Raw genomic sequence first — 15,556 nt, forward strand, 5'->3', positions numbered from 1 at the left:
CTAGTTCGTATCTAGTCAACGCCAACAACGAGGCTCTTCCAGAAATTTCGTAATCAGTAGCAATTAAAGAGTCGTCACATAAAAGCATAGTAAGTTAGAATATTCGATTCGTCGCTCAAAATCAATTAAACAGCAGTGATATTGTCGTCCTTTTTCTATACATATTCCTATACCTAATCAACGCCGAGGGCAAAAAGTTCAGCCCCAAAAATTTTGTAATTAATTTAGATGTCTATGAATGGACAGTCGCAGCATCCAAGAGCAAAGATCACCGAGAGAATTTCATAGATTTGGGTCACGTAGCGCTAGACAAAATAAATACAAATGTAGATTATGTAATTTGCACAAGAGACGCTGTCTGCCTTATTTCGGTCTTTTCAATGGAGTGGTATGTATGTACATTCCACGAGGTAAACACATTGATCAGATAACGAGCAGTGACACTTATAAACAGTATTGTTTCCATCGTATTACCTCGACAACATCCGAAATAAACCGATCACACATACGAATTAAAGAATGCCGACCGGATATTAGTCATCCCCGTGGAAGCTAATATATGCAGTATTTGCTCTTGGTTTCTTTGGATTATTGCAATGTATTACTTTACGTATTTCTTTGTTTTTCTTCTTTTGTTAAATACACAAATAATTGAGACAAAAGAAGAAAGCACTTGGACTTACAGGACTGTTATTACTTTTTTTTTATTGTTTTCTTTTTCTTTTTTTTTCTTTGCGGCGATGGAAGCAACAAGAGTAGAAACATCGAATGGAATTTGTGGAATTTTTATGAATGCTCTATCGAAATTTCAATTCTGTGTATAATATTAATAGTTTTGAAAGATAATTCGTTAGATAGAGAATAAATTAAGACAAAAGAGGGAAGAGGATATTCATTCAATTTTGAGCGCAAAATTTCATTTTGTTTCTATTTCCAAATATTGAAAATGGAGTAGAAATTTTAGAATTTTTACAGATTCTTTATGATTGGTGATTTGAAGGAATCTCAAATTTTGTTTCCGATATCTACTTATTCTTGGAAGATAAGTCGCAAGGTAAAAAGCAAATTGAAATAAAAGAAGGAAGAACACGAATTTAAGGAAACACAAAAGTGAAACAGAAATTGCAGAATTTTTATGAATTCGTTACATTTAACCATTTGAAGGGATTTTGAACTCTGTCTCGTTCTGAAGCGATAACTCGGTAAATAACATATCGCTGTGGCCTTATTGTCGCGAGAATTATGCTTTTTATGTTAGGCGCTATATTATGGTAACCTCGAGCTCATATGTTACTATAATCGCGATTTTTTTCCATCACGGTTCAGTCGTATTACGTAAAAATTAGATATACAAATTAATACTCCTTAATCATGTCTGTTATTATGTATTAACTCAATGTTTTCTATTATCGAGTCATTCTTTTTCTCTCTCGTTCTATTCTTAATTTTTGTAGCTCAAAACGACAGCGAAAGTTACGATTGTATTATTACTGATAATCAGATAACTAAATTAAATATCCCGCTTTAAAATGAATAAAAATTACATATAATCTACCAATTTCGACAATTGCAACGATAACTGCAGTCGTTCATAGGTTAAAGTGATTAACACCACTCGTGAAATTTTGGAAATTTTAGCGCCAAATTATTTGATTCACGCTTCTCTTATATAATCCTATCAATTTTCTCTATTTTTTGCTTTGTGGAATTAATCAAGTTGGCAGATAAGCGCCTTAATTAGAGCTTAAAATTTCTCGATTTCCAAGATATAGAAACGGGTTTTCGCAGGATCAGTATTATCTGCAGATCGTTATTTTTCCAATCGCTGATAAGCAATCGCTGATAAGGCACGATAAGCAGCGACTGTTTGCCTTCTCCGCGCTTCTGTATTGACATTTGAGGAAATTCTCGCGTTTTTACTTTTCCCCCTCTTGTCTTACGCGAACGTTCGTATCAAATTCGCATTGTGGCTTTTTGCGCGGAATTTCGCATGCTCGATATGTATCGTCGCGGAGGACAAATCGCAGAAGGTGAAATTGCGCAAACCAGTGGCCGGAAAAAATTGTTCTGCGATTGTTCGCGAAACTTTGTCGACCAGTCACGAAATATTTATTTTTATTTAATCTAAGAAGAATTCGATTGATAAAAGAGAGACGTACAGTTGTTCGATTCGTGTTCTTTCGTTCTAGAAGGTAGTCGTTACTTTTCTTTTTAAATAGAACACTTCGCCGGGGTTACGTCATTTTTCTTTGGCACGTGTATCGAGCCGAAATACAAATTCTACCTCGTTATCGTCTATTTAATTAATTGCGTCGTTGGTACCGTTATCCGTTACCAGCTCTTTCAGAATTTTATTGTCGGTTTCGTTACCTCACGAGCATAAACGGTGTCAGACGGAGATTAGTTTTGTTGAGGTAAGGGTATGGTTAGACGATTAGGGAAATAAAGAAGGGTTATTGCTCCCTGTTTTAATCGCAAGTCGAGCAGAAGTATTTTTAGAGGCTGATCTCACAGAGACTAATAATATTAAATACAAGAACCCTTTTATTTAAATAAATTGAAATTATTTAATTGTTTTAAGTTCTCTGACATGTACTACACGATATACGTGGACACTTGCAGCGGCACCTTTGATTTTACTTGATGTCTTGCCATTTTAAATTGGTTTTACAGGGGCTGATAATTAACAATTTATTTGTGTTAACACTTTACGCATGTTACCCATAATGGTTTCCTAAGTATTTATGTCAGCTGTATAAAATTAAAAAGTTAGGGAATAAGAAACATAATACAATTATAGCTTTTTAAATAATTCATTGCAAATATATCACAAAGTACATAAATATCTATCTGAATAAATGGAAGATCGAGTTTTATCTGCGATCATCTAAGAGATGGCTTCCTACAGACACACTTTTCAACTACATTGATGAGTAAGTTTTCTTTTCCACCTGAAAGACTTGTTTTTTTTAACGCTTACGGTATTTTCTACAAACATTCGTTTCGTTTGTTATAAATATCCTCAAGTTCGATGAATCGTGCAGCCGTCTGGCATTACCATTTACCAGATCTCTTATCCTCTTACCACGAGGATGTTGCCACGAGTGGACATTGGTGGAGAATTTTACCACAAGTTACCGACCACTAACGAAGTTTGCCAAGCGGACATTTAAATTAGTTATATCGTTTCGTCTCTATCTGGATGTGGTTTCCTTCTCAGCAGTGTCGCCTCTTGTTTTATCTCTACTCCTCGACAAGACCTCAATACCTTATAATCTCAACAAAGTCTACTCCTCCTATTCAAGCTTGTAATCCTCGAAAATTAAAAGTACAAGTGCACTATATTGATTCTTGTATGCAGAAAGCAAGACCCACTGAACTTCTCTTATCTGATATTCTACCTGGAAATATCTTTCAGGTCGACGTGTTTCACAGAACAAATAAAGGAACGAACTTCTGGGTAATAGTTTTTCCGTACATACACCGGGAATCATCGTACGGCATGGGATCATTAGCTGTTCGCGGTCAACGTCTCTGGTCTCCCCTCGCACTCGGTTTCAAAGCCGCAGAAACTCGTCTATTCCCGTGTCGACGATTTTCCACGGTTCTGGTGTGCTTTTTCGTCCCTATATGTGTCGACGGGTCGACGAACGGCACACGGATACGGCCCTGGCCAGCCCGCAAACAGCATTTTTCCACGGCGACTCGGTTTACGCTCGCGGTTAAAAAGAATCCGCTCCGTGTTGGTCGCGCGTCGCCACCCGAGTACCAACAGAAGAAATAGCAGAGACTAAAGACGGGCAGAACGAGCAAGGGAGCCGCTATAGCGGGCAAAAATCAAGAGATACCGAGCCAAGTTCCGGGAAACGGTTATATCGTATCGATCGTGTAAGTTAATCGCGTGGATTCGATATTTCATGGCGGAAAATTCTTCTAAGTTTAATGTGTATATCTTCCTACTTCTTCTTTTATCAGAAAGTACGAGATGATGAGGAAGCACGCGTAATAACCGTGAATATGTTAATACTCTCTAACGTCGTTTAAAATGGATGGAAGATTGAACATTTCAGTCGGAGCTGTGCGTCGAGTATTTTAAAAAGTAAAAATTGCTTTAAACAAGGTTTCTCTTTGTTTAAAGAATCGAAGCGACAAAAGACGCATGGTGCATGCTAGTATGTAAATATTTTGCTTGATTAAAAATGCAAATATAAACCGATAACATGTATTTGGTACTGTATGGAACAAAGATTATTTTAAATTTCTTTGATTCTCTTTATTCATTTTTTTTTCTTTTCTTTAGTCGAAGGTAACGAATATATATAATAACTGAGAGTGCGTAAGCAATTTCTGTATAATATATAGATTGGCAGGGACAAGGACACATGTGAATTAATCGCATATGTTGGATATTTCAAGAAGAAAAGATTAATCAAGTACTATGCAGTCTTCTCGTATCAAATAATCAAAAGTGTGATTGCAAGATAGTATATTGTGATATATATAGTATCTATCTAGTATAGCATCTATCAATATAGTAGATTGTGATTGCAAGTATAGTATAGACATTTTCTGTGATTAAAAGTACTATCTCGAAGATAGTAAGAAAGATTGAATATTTTATCGAGTTAAAATTCTTTCAACTTTGTTTGGTTTTTGTTTTACTTTCAGAACACCTTAGCTGATAACGAGGAACGTGTCGTAACTAGAGACGTGCAAATATCCTCTACGATAGAAATCGTAAGTGAGTTGTAAGAATCGCATATTTTAAACAGCAGAGATTATTGTAAGTTTATTCGGTCCTTATCTTTCCAGAAAATCGAGTATGTCATAATTGAAGACATGAGAATATTTTTTACGATTACACGTATGTTATTTGCGTAAAATCGAATATTTGAAAAAGACACAGCCATTGCTGTGTAAACTTATCTGCATTCTTTCACAGAACCACAACTTGATGGCAAGGAACGTGCGATAACAACAGACGCTGAAACATGTTCCATGATGAAAAATGTAAGTTAATCAAGCGAATTCCATATCTTAAGATTACACAAAACTCATTAAGCTTGTCTGGTTTTACTTCTTTTCACAGAGTAGTTTATGATAACAACGAAAGACGCATGGTAATCATTTTTGTACAATTAAAAGCGCAAAGATCGCCGGTTACAGCCAATGGCATAGATATTTTTGGCATAAAATTAACTAGTTTACAGATACTTGTTCGTTTGTTCGAACTTGTTTATCCTCGTCTAATTTGCATTTTGTGATAAGGAATCGCTGGATGTATTTTATTCTTTGCAGCTTTTTCCCGAGTGCGAGCCTCGAGTCAGCTGATTGGCAGAATCGCTAATTATTCTTTAAAATAGACGGGGATCTTTGGAATTCCGATTAATCCATGACCTCGGTTACTGGAAACGAGCTTCAACGTGCTATAATTAACTTTAATATTAGAACTACGAGAATTATGAACATGTCTAATCAATAATTTTTCATAGGAATTTTATAAATATAGAGCGGTACATTTTTGAGAATTTTATGCAAAATATTGTCTCGTTTCGCATTATATATATCTTTTCAAAATTTTATACCTTTAAAAAGATACGTATTTAGGGAATTTTTGCGACGTTTTATAAAACCCACGGATGAAATGTTATTCTTCATTTTACATTATAGTCTCTCTCTACACGTACTTCTCATTTTAATTCTTTCACACTGTCAGCCGTAAGTATTAGGACGTGCTTTTAGTACAAATTGAATATTTTTTCACTCTTTTCGTTTTGTAGTTTCCTTTTTTTTATTATAAATTCGTCATTTCATTCGCGTCACATGACGAATTAAAAATCATAATGGTGTATATAATATAAAATTTTCAGCACTGTAATTTAAATAATTAGACAATGAAATATATGTGTATATCTCAATCTTGAGAAGTATCGTCACTTTAATTTCATAATTAATTAAGTTATAACTTTATTCTTCGTGGCAATACGTTTTCATGGCTTGTAACGGTACAATTAATTTTTTATCAAATTTTAATTTATGAAAACTAACAGCGAACTGTCTTACACTATTACGACTTCCAGAACTCCGTATGTGTCTTATGGCGAGTAATATTAAATAATATAAAGTTTATCAAAGTATTGCGACAGTAAAACACTTATGGCAACGTATTTTAATACTATCATCGGCATGCCGATATGATACAACGTACTACTCCCAATAGTTCTGGTGTTAGAGAAACTATAATCTTATATATTTATTATTTTATATGTTTTATTCAACTCTTATATATTTTTTCTCTAGATAAAGTATTAAAAAATGTTGTATTTCTCTATCCATATAGAATGTTTATTCCGTTGTTAATTTATAACGCTTCGATCTTGTTGCGTTGTATAATTTCTGCGTAATTACAAGTTCGTTTAATTCCAGAAAAATGTGAAGAGCTTTGCTGCCTCAGCAAGAATAAGGATTGCTTATACATTCGTGTTATATGGTATATGATATTATACGATATTTGTATGAACATTGGGTCATTATAAGATAAATATAAATAGTAATTACTTAACTTGTAATTATTGCAACGGTTTAGATACGAAAAAGAAAAGGAAATATATAGATGTAGATGGATTTAAAGGCGTCATAGAGCATGCGGAAATGTATATATAATATTATGCAATTGTGCATAAGATTAGGCGTTTTAAAAGAAACATATGAGATATCCGGACATATATTCATTTCATAATCAATTGCGCACATATTTAATATAATTTTGCAATAATTATCTAATATTATGTTGCAATATTTATATGATAACTTGCATATCTTCTGAATATCTCGCGAATGTATTGTGTTAGATAGAAGATATTATAAGAATATGGCGATTATTTTAAAATAGAATTGTGCGAATTATTAATTTATAAAAATAATTGTTAGATGCGCAGCGTTGCAAAATTAACATACCACAATCATAGTGATAGGACTGTAAAATATATACATTATTAAAAGGCCTTAATAAACAATAAAAACTATAGTTAATCAACTATCCTAGATCAGCGATCCTAGAGTGACCAAACGCAACGCCTAAACGAGGAGCAACGTTGAAAAGCTTTAAACCAAAGTACAGAAACGAGAAACACGAAGAATAATCCTAATCGCAATTAAATTAAATTATAAGTACAAAAAATTAATCTATTCCACTCCTCCTCAGCGATCAAATTATGCAGTGTCATCTAGTACATTGTGACGGAACTGAAATTTGGAACGATCATGCATAGATGGCAGAACGTGGCACGTCCGAACGCAAAAATCGAGCTCTTTGGTTTGAAACGTGTATTGGACAAGCTATGTTCTGCCGTCTATGCGTAAACGCTTCAAATTTCAGTTCTCTCGTTATCCGATAGATGACCTGACATGACTGGACCCCAAACAAGGAGAGCTACAGTGTACGACGAAGACAGACACGACGAGCGATGCTAGAAAGAGAGGATACAGTGTGCGGCAAAGACGACGCAAGTGCCGGTAGGAAGAGGGACTCTCTTCCTTTTTCTCTTTCTCTTCCTCTCTATTATGCTAGTGTAAACATAGAGGAAACATAAATTAATTCTACTTCAATTAGAACGAATAACGAGTTGTGGATGTAAAACCACGTGTAAAAAGTAATTCAAGTATTCTCCTATAATCAAACTGCCATTAAATGCAAATTAACTAATGTCATTAATAACTCGGATATCTGAATTTATGGGATTTTTCAAACTGATACTTTATATATATATTTTATATATATATATATATCAATTACATTTTTATATTATACTTTATTTCTAATTTATTATTCCAGCTGATAGGCCAAAGGAGTAGAATTAAAATGCAAACTATGTTCCCAAGGCTTGCAGAATATACAAAAATTGTTTTCTAATCATTATTCAATCCTAATTTCATTAAACTGTTAAACAAGTGATACAAGACACTTTGATACAATTAATTCCACTATCCGCGAGTCCAATCCCTTCCTATAGCTCGTTTCATATCCGTTAAGAATAAACTACATTGTATTTACATTTGCAGCAAGTGAAATCGGTTTAATCTGTAATTAATCGATTGATTTGTCTGTATTTATTAATTTGCATTTTATTGTGTTAGAATTATTTCTTTGATTTATCGTCGTCTTCCTTTGCATTTTACATAAAAAATGTAGAAATTTTCAAACAAGGTGAAACATCAACAAATTTCAACAAATCTTCCAAAATCTCTTACTTTCATCTGTCCTTATGTCACGACCACCACGATTAACCCTCATACGTCCGAGATTTGTCCAAAATAAAGTCGCTGGAGTTATATTGGAAAGTCAAAAGACCTGAAAGAGTCGATGTTGCGCAGGAGAACTAGCGTTTGCTGCCAGTAGATCAATGAAAAGTTTGATTCACCGAGGGTATTTGCTCGTTTTTCGTCATCGCTATCGCTGCACGTGATCTGACCCTTCCTCTCGATCGATTAGACCCACCTCACACGTGGCTGTCGTTCGTTTCAGTCTGCACTACAACTTCGTCTTTATTTTTAGCAAAATGGCAAAAATGAATAGGATACTCAATTAATTAATTAACTATAAATGAATCGTTACTTATTGTAAATTTTGTAAATTTTTCCAGCATTTCGTATGAATCTTGCAGATGCACTTTTAGCATTTGAGAATGGAGAAGATTTTGTAGTCACCATAAATGGAGGGTTTAAAGAAGAGATCAGTAGCCTTCAATCAATCATTTGGAGTCAAGATAACGGAATATTAAAAGCAACGCGCTATTGTATTTTTTATGTTCGCATTTCAGATAGAGTAATTGAATATTGACTCGCTTAAATTTCATTTACACCGAAGATAATAGTATTTAAATAAAATTACAAAAGTACGTAAATAAAATTGCAGAATTCTGGTCAAATAATACTCCCTTAATTTCCTTATCTATGTTTTATCACTAATTAGTTTTTAATTCAGCCATATTATCAATATTATTAATTCTTTATCTATATTAACAATAAAATAGTATTATAAAATCGATATTTTGATAGAATTGCTTATGCACCTATTCTTATTTCATACTCTTCTATTTATTTTATTTACTTATTTTGTCCTCCATATCTTTTTAATTGGATTTAAATAATCTCTACATTTATCCAACGTATCCATCTCAGTTGAAGGCATAGAATGTACTGGCAAAGTTTAGCTGTTGCTATACGCCGCGTATTTAGTAAATATTATTATTTATGCCAAAGCCTTACGAAATACAAACATTTTCTTATTTCAATAAATAAGTATATTTATCTTAACATTTTTAACAGATAGCTATGAGCTAACCATGCTCATGTTGCCAAGCGATTAATCAATGTTATTCATTAGATTATGTTTAGTAAATTGAGCGATAAACCAGTTGATAAACCGCACGGTAAACAGCATCAAAAAAAAGAAAAAAAAGAGAAAGAGAAAAGAAAGGAAAAGAAATGAGAAAGAAAATAACTAGTTCGCTCATGTGCTTGTCATTACGTAAAACTTTCGATAAAATGAATTATTGCGCAAAATCTTTCGATAACTAATCGATAACCAAAGCTTGTCTCGCCTCACGAAGATTTATTTACAAAATTACGATCTCGTTCTCGATTTGATTGGAATTCAGCGTTCATTGGTTCAGTTGGTTCATTGAAATTAGATAAGAACTGAAAAATTCTGCCAATATGTACCATCTTTCTCTTCGACGGTGTAATTGTGTTGTTTCACTACCCTTCGAGTAACTATTAATTAAACCAATTTGTAATTAAAGTTTCCGAGCGATATAGTAGCGGAGTAAACGGCTAGAGGAGATAAATGACACGAAGATTGCTTCAATGTTTCTGTGCACGATGCTTTACGATGTTAATTAACTGGTGAAAATTCCCTTCGAATTAATTCCGCCCCTCTTTCTATGTGTATCATATACCACAATGTTCTATTTGTCATTTCTAAACTGTTTCGCGTACCTTTGCCGAGAGCACGATCTATAAAATAGAAGTAAATTAATTTCGTACAGTGGTTTATAGACGCTGAGATAACATGGGAAACATTCTTCGTTTAATTTAGAAATATTGTTTACCAGGCACTAATTTACAGTATAAAAATTATCAATATTATAATATTCTTTGCCTGAATAATTAAAGGATGCTTGTGGAAAACAGACATTTTTAAATTACTAATTTCTAGTCACAGAATGACATTGGAACGAAACAGGTGAATAAAAATGTGAGTCTTTACTCGTTGCTTGTGAACTTCATTTGCTTTGAATTTGTATAGTTTATTGATGGTTTTCTGGAATATAAACTGGCTATCGTGAGTATATAGAAGTTAAGTATTTCATGCGAACAGTTGCTGAATAATAAAATTGTTTTGGAAGCTGCTTCGACTGCTAAGTGGTTGCTTTAGAGAAAGAATTTCGAAGATATTTTGTCAAACTTCGCTTTCAGCAGATCTTCTGATCTTGAAATTCCTTTCGAATGTCAATTCGTCTACTTTCGATTCAGCTTTTCCTTTCGATGATACGAAATTATATATATAAACATATCGATAGCTATATCATCTTCTTTCCTGCTCCAAACGAAGAATCTTTTATCGCGGACCTTTAACACAACGGCTTATCTTGTTAGAAAAATATCTGATTCTATTTTCGTTTCTTCGATAGCCAGAATATTTGATGAAATGACAAAATGCTTCTCGTTGCTATAAATATTTTTAATCTTTACTTGTTCGAAAGCAAAATCACAGCTACATAAGGTGTGTGTTTCCGATACTCATTCATAATATAATAATAATAATAATAATAATAATAATAGAGAATATTAATTAATAATTAATAATAATTAATAATAATAGATAAAATTATATAATAGCTTTCTTTTCTCTTACATCCATACAGCAGGTATTTTAATACTAATGACCGTACGATAAATTTCCTTTTCTCTCAACTTTCCACAAACAATAGTACGTTTTTTTTTCTTTCTACTGGTATACATATATCACTCTTTTACACAATTTCTCTCTCTCTCTCTCACACACACACACACGCACGCATAAACATACCCATACATACTTCCATCGTTATTTAATATTTTTCCTCCATCGTCATCGATAATCTTCACAATAATATATATTTCTATTTATATATATATATATTTATTTATATATATATATATATAATATAGGCTCGATAGTTATAAGGCAACCTCAGTTCATCGTCGCTACACCAAACACACACACACTCTCTCTCTTTCGTTCTCTCTCTCTCTCTCTCTCTCTCCTTATTTCTTTCCAAGTCTCTCGCGATGATCCATCGAGGTTGGTTCACCCTCTGAACGCTCGATCCTCTCGCGATCTCGCCGCCTTCGGTCCTCGCCAGACCACAAAACGCGCTCGTATCGCCATTTACAATAAATATTTTACAGCTTCGGTTCAGGTTCTTCGTCGTTCTTCGCGCGTTTCTATCGCGCGCAAAAGAGGAATTGAAAGCGACAGGCGCTCGAGAGAGAGACTCTACATCGTTTATGGCACTCGTTTAATAATGGCTCGGCTCTCAAGCAGCTTATACACGACCCTCCGCTTCTCCTCGAAGCTTCGACACGTACGATTCGTGAGATCTCTCGCGAATAGTTCGAACAATCTCGCGATTACCGAGATAAAACACCGAGAGATCGAGGTGGCGAAGTTTGGCGCGATTTTTGCTCGATCGCGAGAGGACGGGGACCGTTTTATGACTAATCGACTTCGTTGACACGCGTAACCTTGCTAGTGGAATGATATACTAGTAGAGACTAATAGGGGAAAAGATTGGGGCTGAGTTTGGGAAGGCTCGTCCTGGATCGCCGAGCACCCGCTTTTTGTTCTTAGACATAGTGAAAGCTCGATGGTTGATACGAACTATCAATGAGTAATAAACGTGGGAGAATCGTTGCTGTGACAATGTAAGAATTTTCAAAACTCTGCTGCTCGTTCTTGGCATTCGACGTTCCATATAAATGATTAAGAATATCGTTAAAACGTATAGAAGAATTTTTAGGATTCTCTTCGTACTTCTTAAAATTTCATTTTTAACATCAACTACGGCATGTGAATCGTTAAAATACGTGGGAGAATTTTTCTGTAGCAGTACAAGGTTTGAAAGAATCCTGCTCGAATTCTTTTGTAAATAAACGACTGTCTTTTGTGATAGATTCTTTCGAATGTCAGGAATTTTCAATTGCTCGAATCGTAAAAGCGTGGAATTTAAAAATCTTCGAACGAAATGTACAAAAAGCGGGTCTCCAAAATGACGAGCTAAATTCTCGTCTTCGTGACTCTCGACTCACGACACGTGGAAAAAAGTGTCTAAAAAACGAAGAATCTTTATCAGTCGCAAAGTTTCTAACTCTTCTAATCGCATATACAAGCATCTAAAATTTCTATTGGTGTATAAAATTCCAAACAAACTAATATTATTTCCGATATTGTTTATAAAATAATGACAGGATAATTCTTGGCGACTGAGTTTCCATTTTCTTTCTTTCTTCTTCTTCTTTTTTTTTTTTTTAGTTTTTCTTGTATTTCGACGCGCTTCTTTAAGGCACTAACTTCCTACGATCGTGTTTCACATCGTTGCAGTGTGTCTTTTTTTTCTTATTCTCTTCATTATCGTTCGTATTAAAAGAATTTGTGTAAATAATCGGTCATTGTTGCTAAGGCACGGTCCTACAAGTTCGGGGAAAACTCTAAAGGCACCCTAGCGCGTCACCCAACGCTCGCACGCTTACATTTCATCCCGGTGGGATTATGCACACTCTAAAAGCTACATAGTTGATCGTATTCCTCGAGAAAATACGCAATTCACTGTCTTCTTTAGGTCCGTCGTGTTACTCGTCGATCGTCTTTTTTTTTTAACAGGGGAGGAAGCTCCAACGATACGATAAATAAAGTCGAAAATTTGCATAGAAATTGTTAAAATTGGTATCCTATAGGAATATTCAAGGGAATAATAAAATTATAAATTATTAATTTTTTAAATTAATAGACAAACGCATACTGTGATGTTTGGCAACTTTAAAAGGATAAACTTTTACAGAGACGAAGCTTCTTTAATTGATGTTTCGGAAAATGGAAAAGCTTTTTCTGCTCAAATTTGCCGCGTACGATCGCTCCGATATTGAGACTGAAATTAACGATATCGTAACATTGCTGAGTATCCCCTGGGAACAGGAACGCGAGAATTCCTATCGTTTCCGATACGCACCGCATCTAAAACGCACACCAGCCGATCTTCTATTTCGAGCATTCGCATTTTAAAGTATACCTTTCGTACATGCTTCTTCTTTAAAACTCCTTTAAAATTACAGCAAGCAACGGTTGCCTGAAAAGCGAACAAGAGTCACTGAATCATCCTTGATCTGTGTTCGCCCTGTCTCGTCTTGGCTGGCAGTCTTTTTGTTAACTCTCAGTTTTCTTGCAGTTTTTTCTTTTTTTTTTTATTACTTTATATCCTTTTTTTTATCAATACTGTTTGTAATACGATTAATGAGAAACGCATACCCTCCTAGTCGTGGCACGTGTCCCGAGAAAGCGTATAATCTTTAGTACGAGTCGTTACCATTTCGGCTATGCAAGTTCCTTTGTCGATATAAAAGAGGAACTAAGGAAACAACTGTGAGTTCTCATTAAAAGAAAAAAGAAAAAAAAAAGGAAAACTGTGAACAATCGTAGAAAAATCATTGCACCATTGACGAACGATCTCTTTGCTATATGTTTTCATTGTACCAATTACCGTGAATTTTTGGAAAATTCTTCGGCATTAATTAGCAACGATCGTCAATGACGCGATGGACTAGACACAATGTTCTTGTCTTTTTAACTCGCCTTTCTTGCCGGTGATCATTTACATAGAAAAACAACAGTCTGAATTATATAATCCTGGACTCGAGTTTCAGTAAATTTCATTAATAACTTCTCTGCAAAGAGATTCGAGCTTTTTCTCTCTCGCGTATCAGTTCTTTACATATATTAACTATCTATATTCTAGGAGCTAAATCGTCGTGACGACTAATTTCGCGGAGGGTACGCGAGTGATACTAGAAAAAAAAAAAAAAAAAAAAAATATGAGGAAAACAAAGAAGGAAAACGAAATGTACAAGGTCTTTTTCTATTTTAAATATTATAGTTTGTCTTTTATCCTCGCGATCTAAAGCTATAAGATAGACTTGTCGTTCATGTTTATTGTCTACGGTTCTATGCCAGGTTTCTTCCGTCGTTCCATAGATCTCTTTCATTACGAAATCATTCTGTGACACGAAATTCATTCAAAATTCTTCAAAAATTCTTCTCCACTTCTTCGCCCATCGCCGAGACGATTCGAGAAGGATCGTGAAAATATTAAAAAAAAAAGATCGTCATTCAGTTAATAAATATCTCCTCTGGTAAGTACGAAGTCATCGAGTTTGACTGAACAGTTCCATTCGATGCATCGACCGATATATATGTATATATATATACACATACATATGCTGTTTCGATCCGAAGAAGACACACACGCCGCCAAGAGCTATCGATTTCTCCTGGTCGATAGAACGGCTGAAGATTAATGACTAGGCCGCGGTCGGGGTCTGCTCCTAATCATCCAGCCTCGTCGAACAAACGTACATACGCGTCGTGCGTATCGGGCATGGACAATCGCGAGCGAAATTCTGCAGGGAATGTCTACAGGGTGCATGAAATTGTCTTTTTTAGTTTACTCCTCCCTCGGTCCTCTTGTAATCAGATTTCATCAGCGAGATCCGAATTTGTCGGCTGGATCCAGCCCCCCGCTGCTTCCTTACTCTTTCTTCGGCTTCGGGCCTGGACTCTTCAAGGAATGTCTACCGGGGACCAGAGAATTGTCTTTCTTGAGTCTTCTCCAACGAGTGGCAGCTCCGGTGAACGTCGTTATGTATCCATGTGCCGATACTTGTGAGCAGACATCTGCGCTAGGCCCAGAACAGCGTACTGACACTGAAGACAGTGGTAGTGTGTCTGTTTACCGGAATGCTGACATTGGACACCACCGCAAGGCTGACTCGGCGTGAATTTCTGAAAACCGGCCGCCGCGATACTGTCCAATTTCGCATGCTGTCGCCTGTGAGCGACCACTTTGTTCGTATCTGTGCAGACGAAATCGCATTTCAAACAGTGAAAGTGCGAAGCCTTGTTCTGCATCGAGCCTAACGAAGAGGTGTAGGCACACTGTGCTCTTCCACAGGGAACATTGGCTCTATATTGTTGGAAATCACCGCCCATTAGAGTGTCGAGACGCTCGTGTCTCGCCGTATGCTGAACGAAACGCGTTTTGTCGCAGAACGAGTAGCCGCAGTCTTGACGCATGCAGTGGAAATGTGTCTGGTGCTCTCTGTAGCCGCAGTGCGGGTACCTACAGTCTTCGTTGAATCTGAACCTGAAATGGAAATTAAAATCATTACTTACGTGATTTATAAATAAAAGTTTACATCCCGTTATTACTATCTATCGTTATGTCTAATATTATTATTAGAT

The 15,556-nt window shown here is 35.3% G+C and overlaps 2 protein-coding genes across 6 annotated transcripts in view; one reads left to right on the forward strand and one right to left on the reverse strand.

The window, feature by feature from the left end:
• The first annotated feature begins 3,202 nt into the window (after positions 1 to 3,202).
• LOC126923675 (uncharacterized) lies at positions 3,203 to 5,181 on the forward strand. Its single transcript, XM_050737367.1, has 5 exons — positions 3,203 to 3,353; positions 3,767 to 3,888; positions 4,669 to 4,737; positions 4,813 to 4,864; positions 4,943 to 5,181. The coding sequence occupies exons 1-5, from the start codon at positions 3,203 to 3,205 to the stop codon at positions 5,017 to 5,019; spliced, it is 471 nt and encodes a 156-aa protein (XP_050593324.1). The 3' UTR covers positions 5,020 to 5,181.
• Positions 5,182 to 10,729: 5,548 nt separating this feature from the next.
• LOC126922891 (uncharacterized) overlaps positions 10,730 to 15,556 on the reverse strand; it is a 163,902-nt gene continuing 159,075 nt past the window's right edge. For all 5 annotated transcript variants that reach the window (XM_050735819.1, XM_050735820.1, XM_050735821.1 and 2 more), the window contains one exon: positions 10,730 to 15,458. In XM_050735819.1, the coding sequence (XP_050591776.1) occupies positions 14,954 to 15,458 (505 nt within the window). In that variant the 3' untranslated portion in view covers positions 10,730 to 14,953. The remainder of the gene's footprint in view (positions 15,459 to 15,556) is intronic.

Source organism: Bombus affinis, chromosome 13 (assembly GCF_024516045.1).
Source record: "Bombus affinis isolate iyBomAffi1 chromosome 13, iyBomAffi1.2, whole genome shotgun sequence".
In the NCBI taxonomy this organism is placed as follows: Eukaryota; Metazoa; Arthropoda; class Insecta; order Hymenoptera; family Apidae; genus Bombus; species Bombus affinis.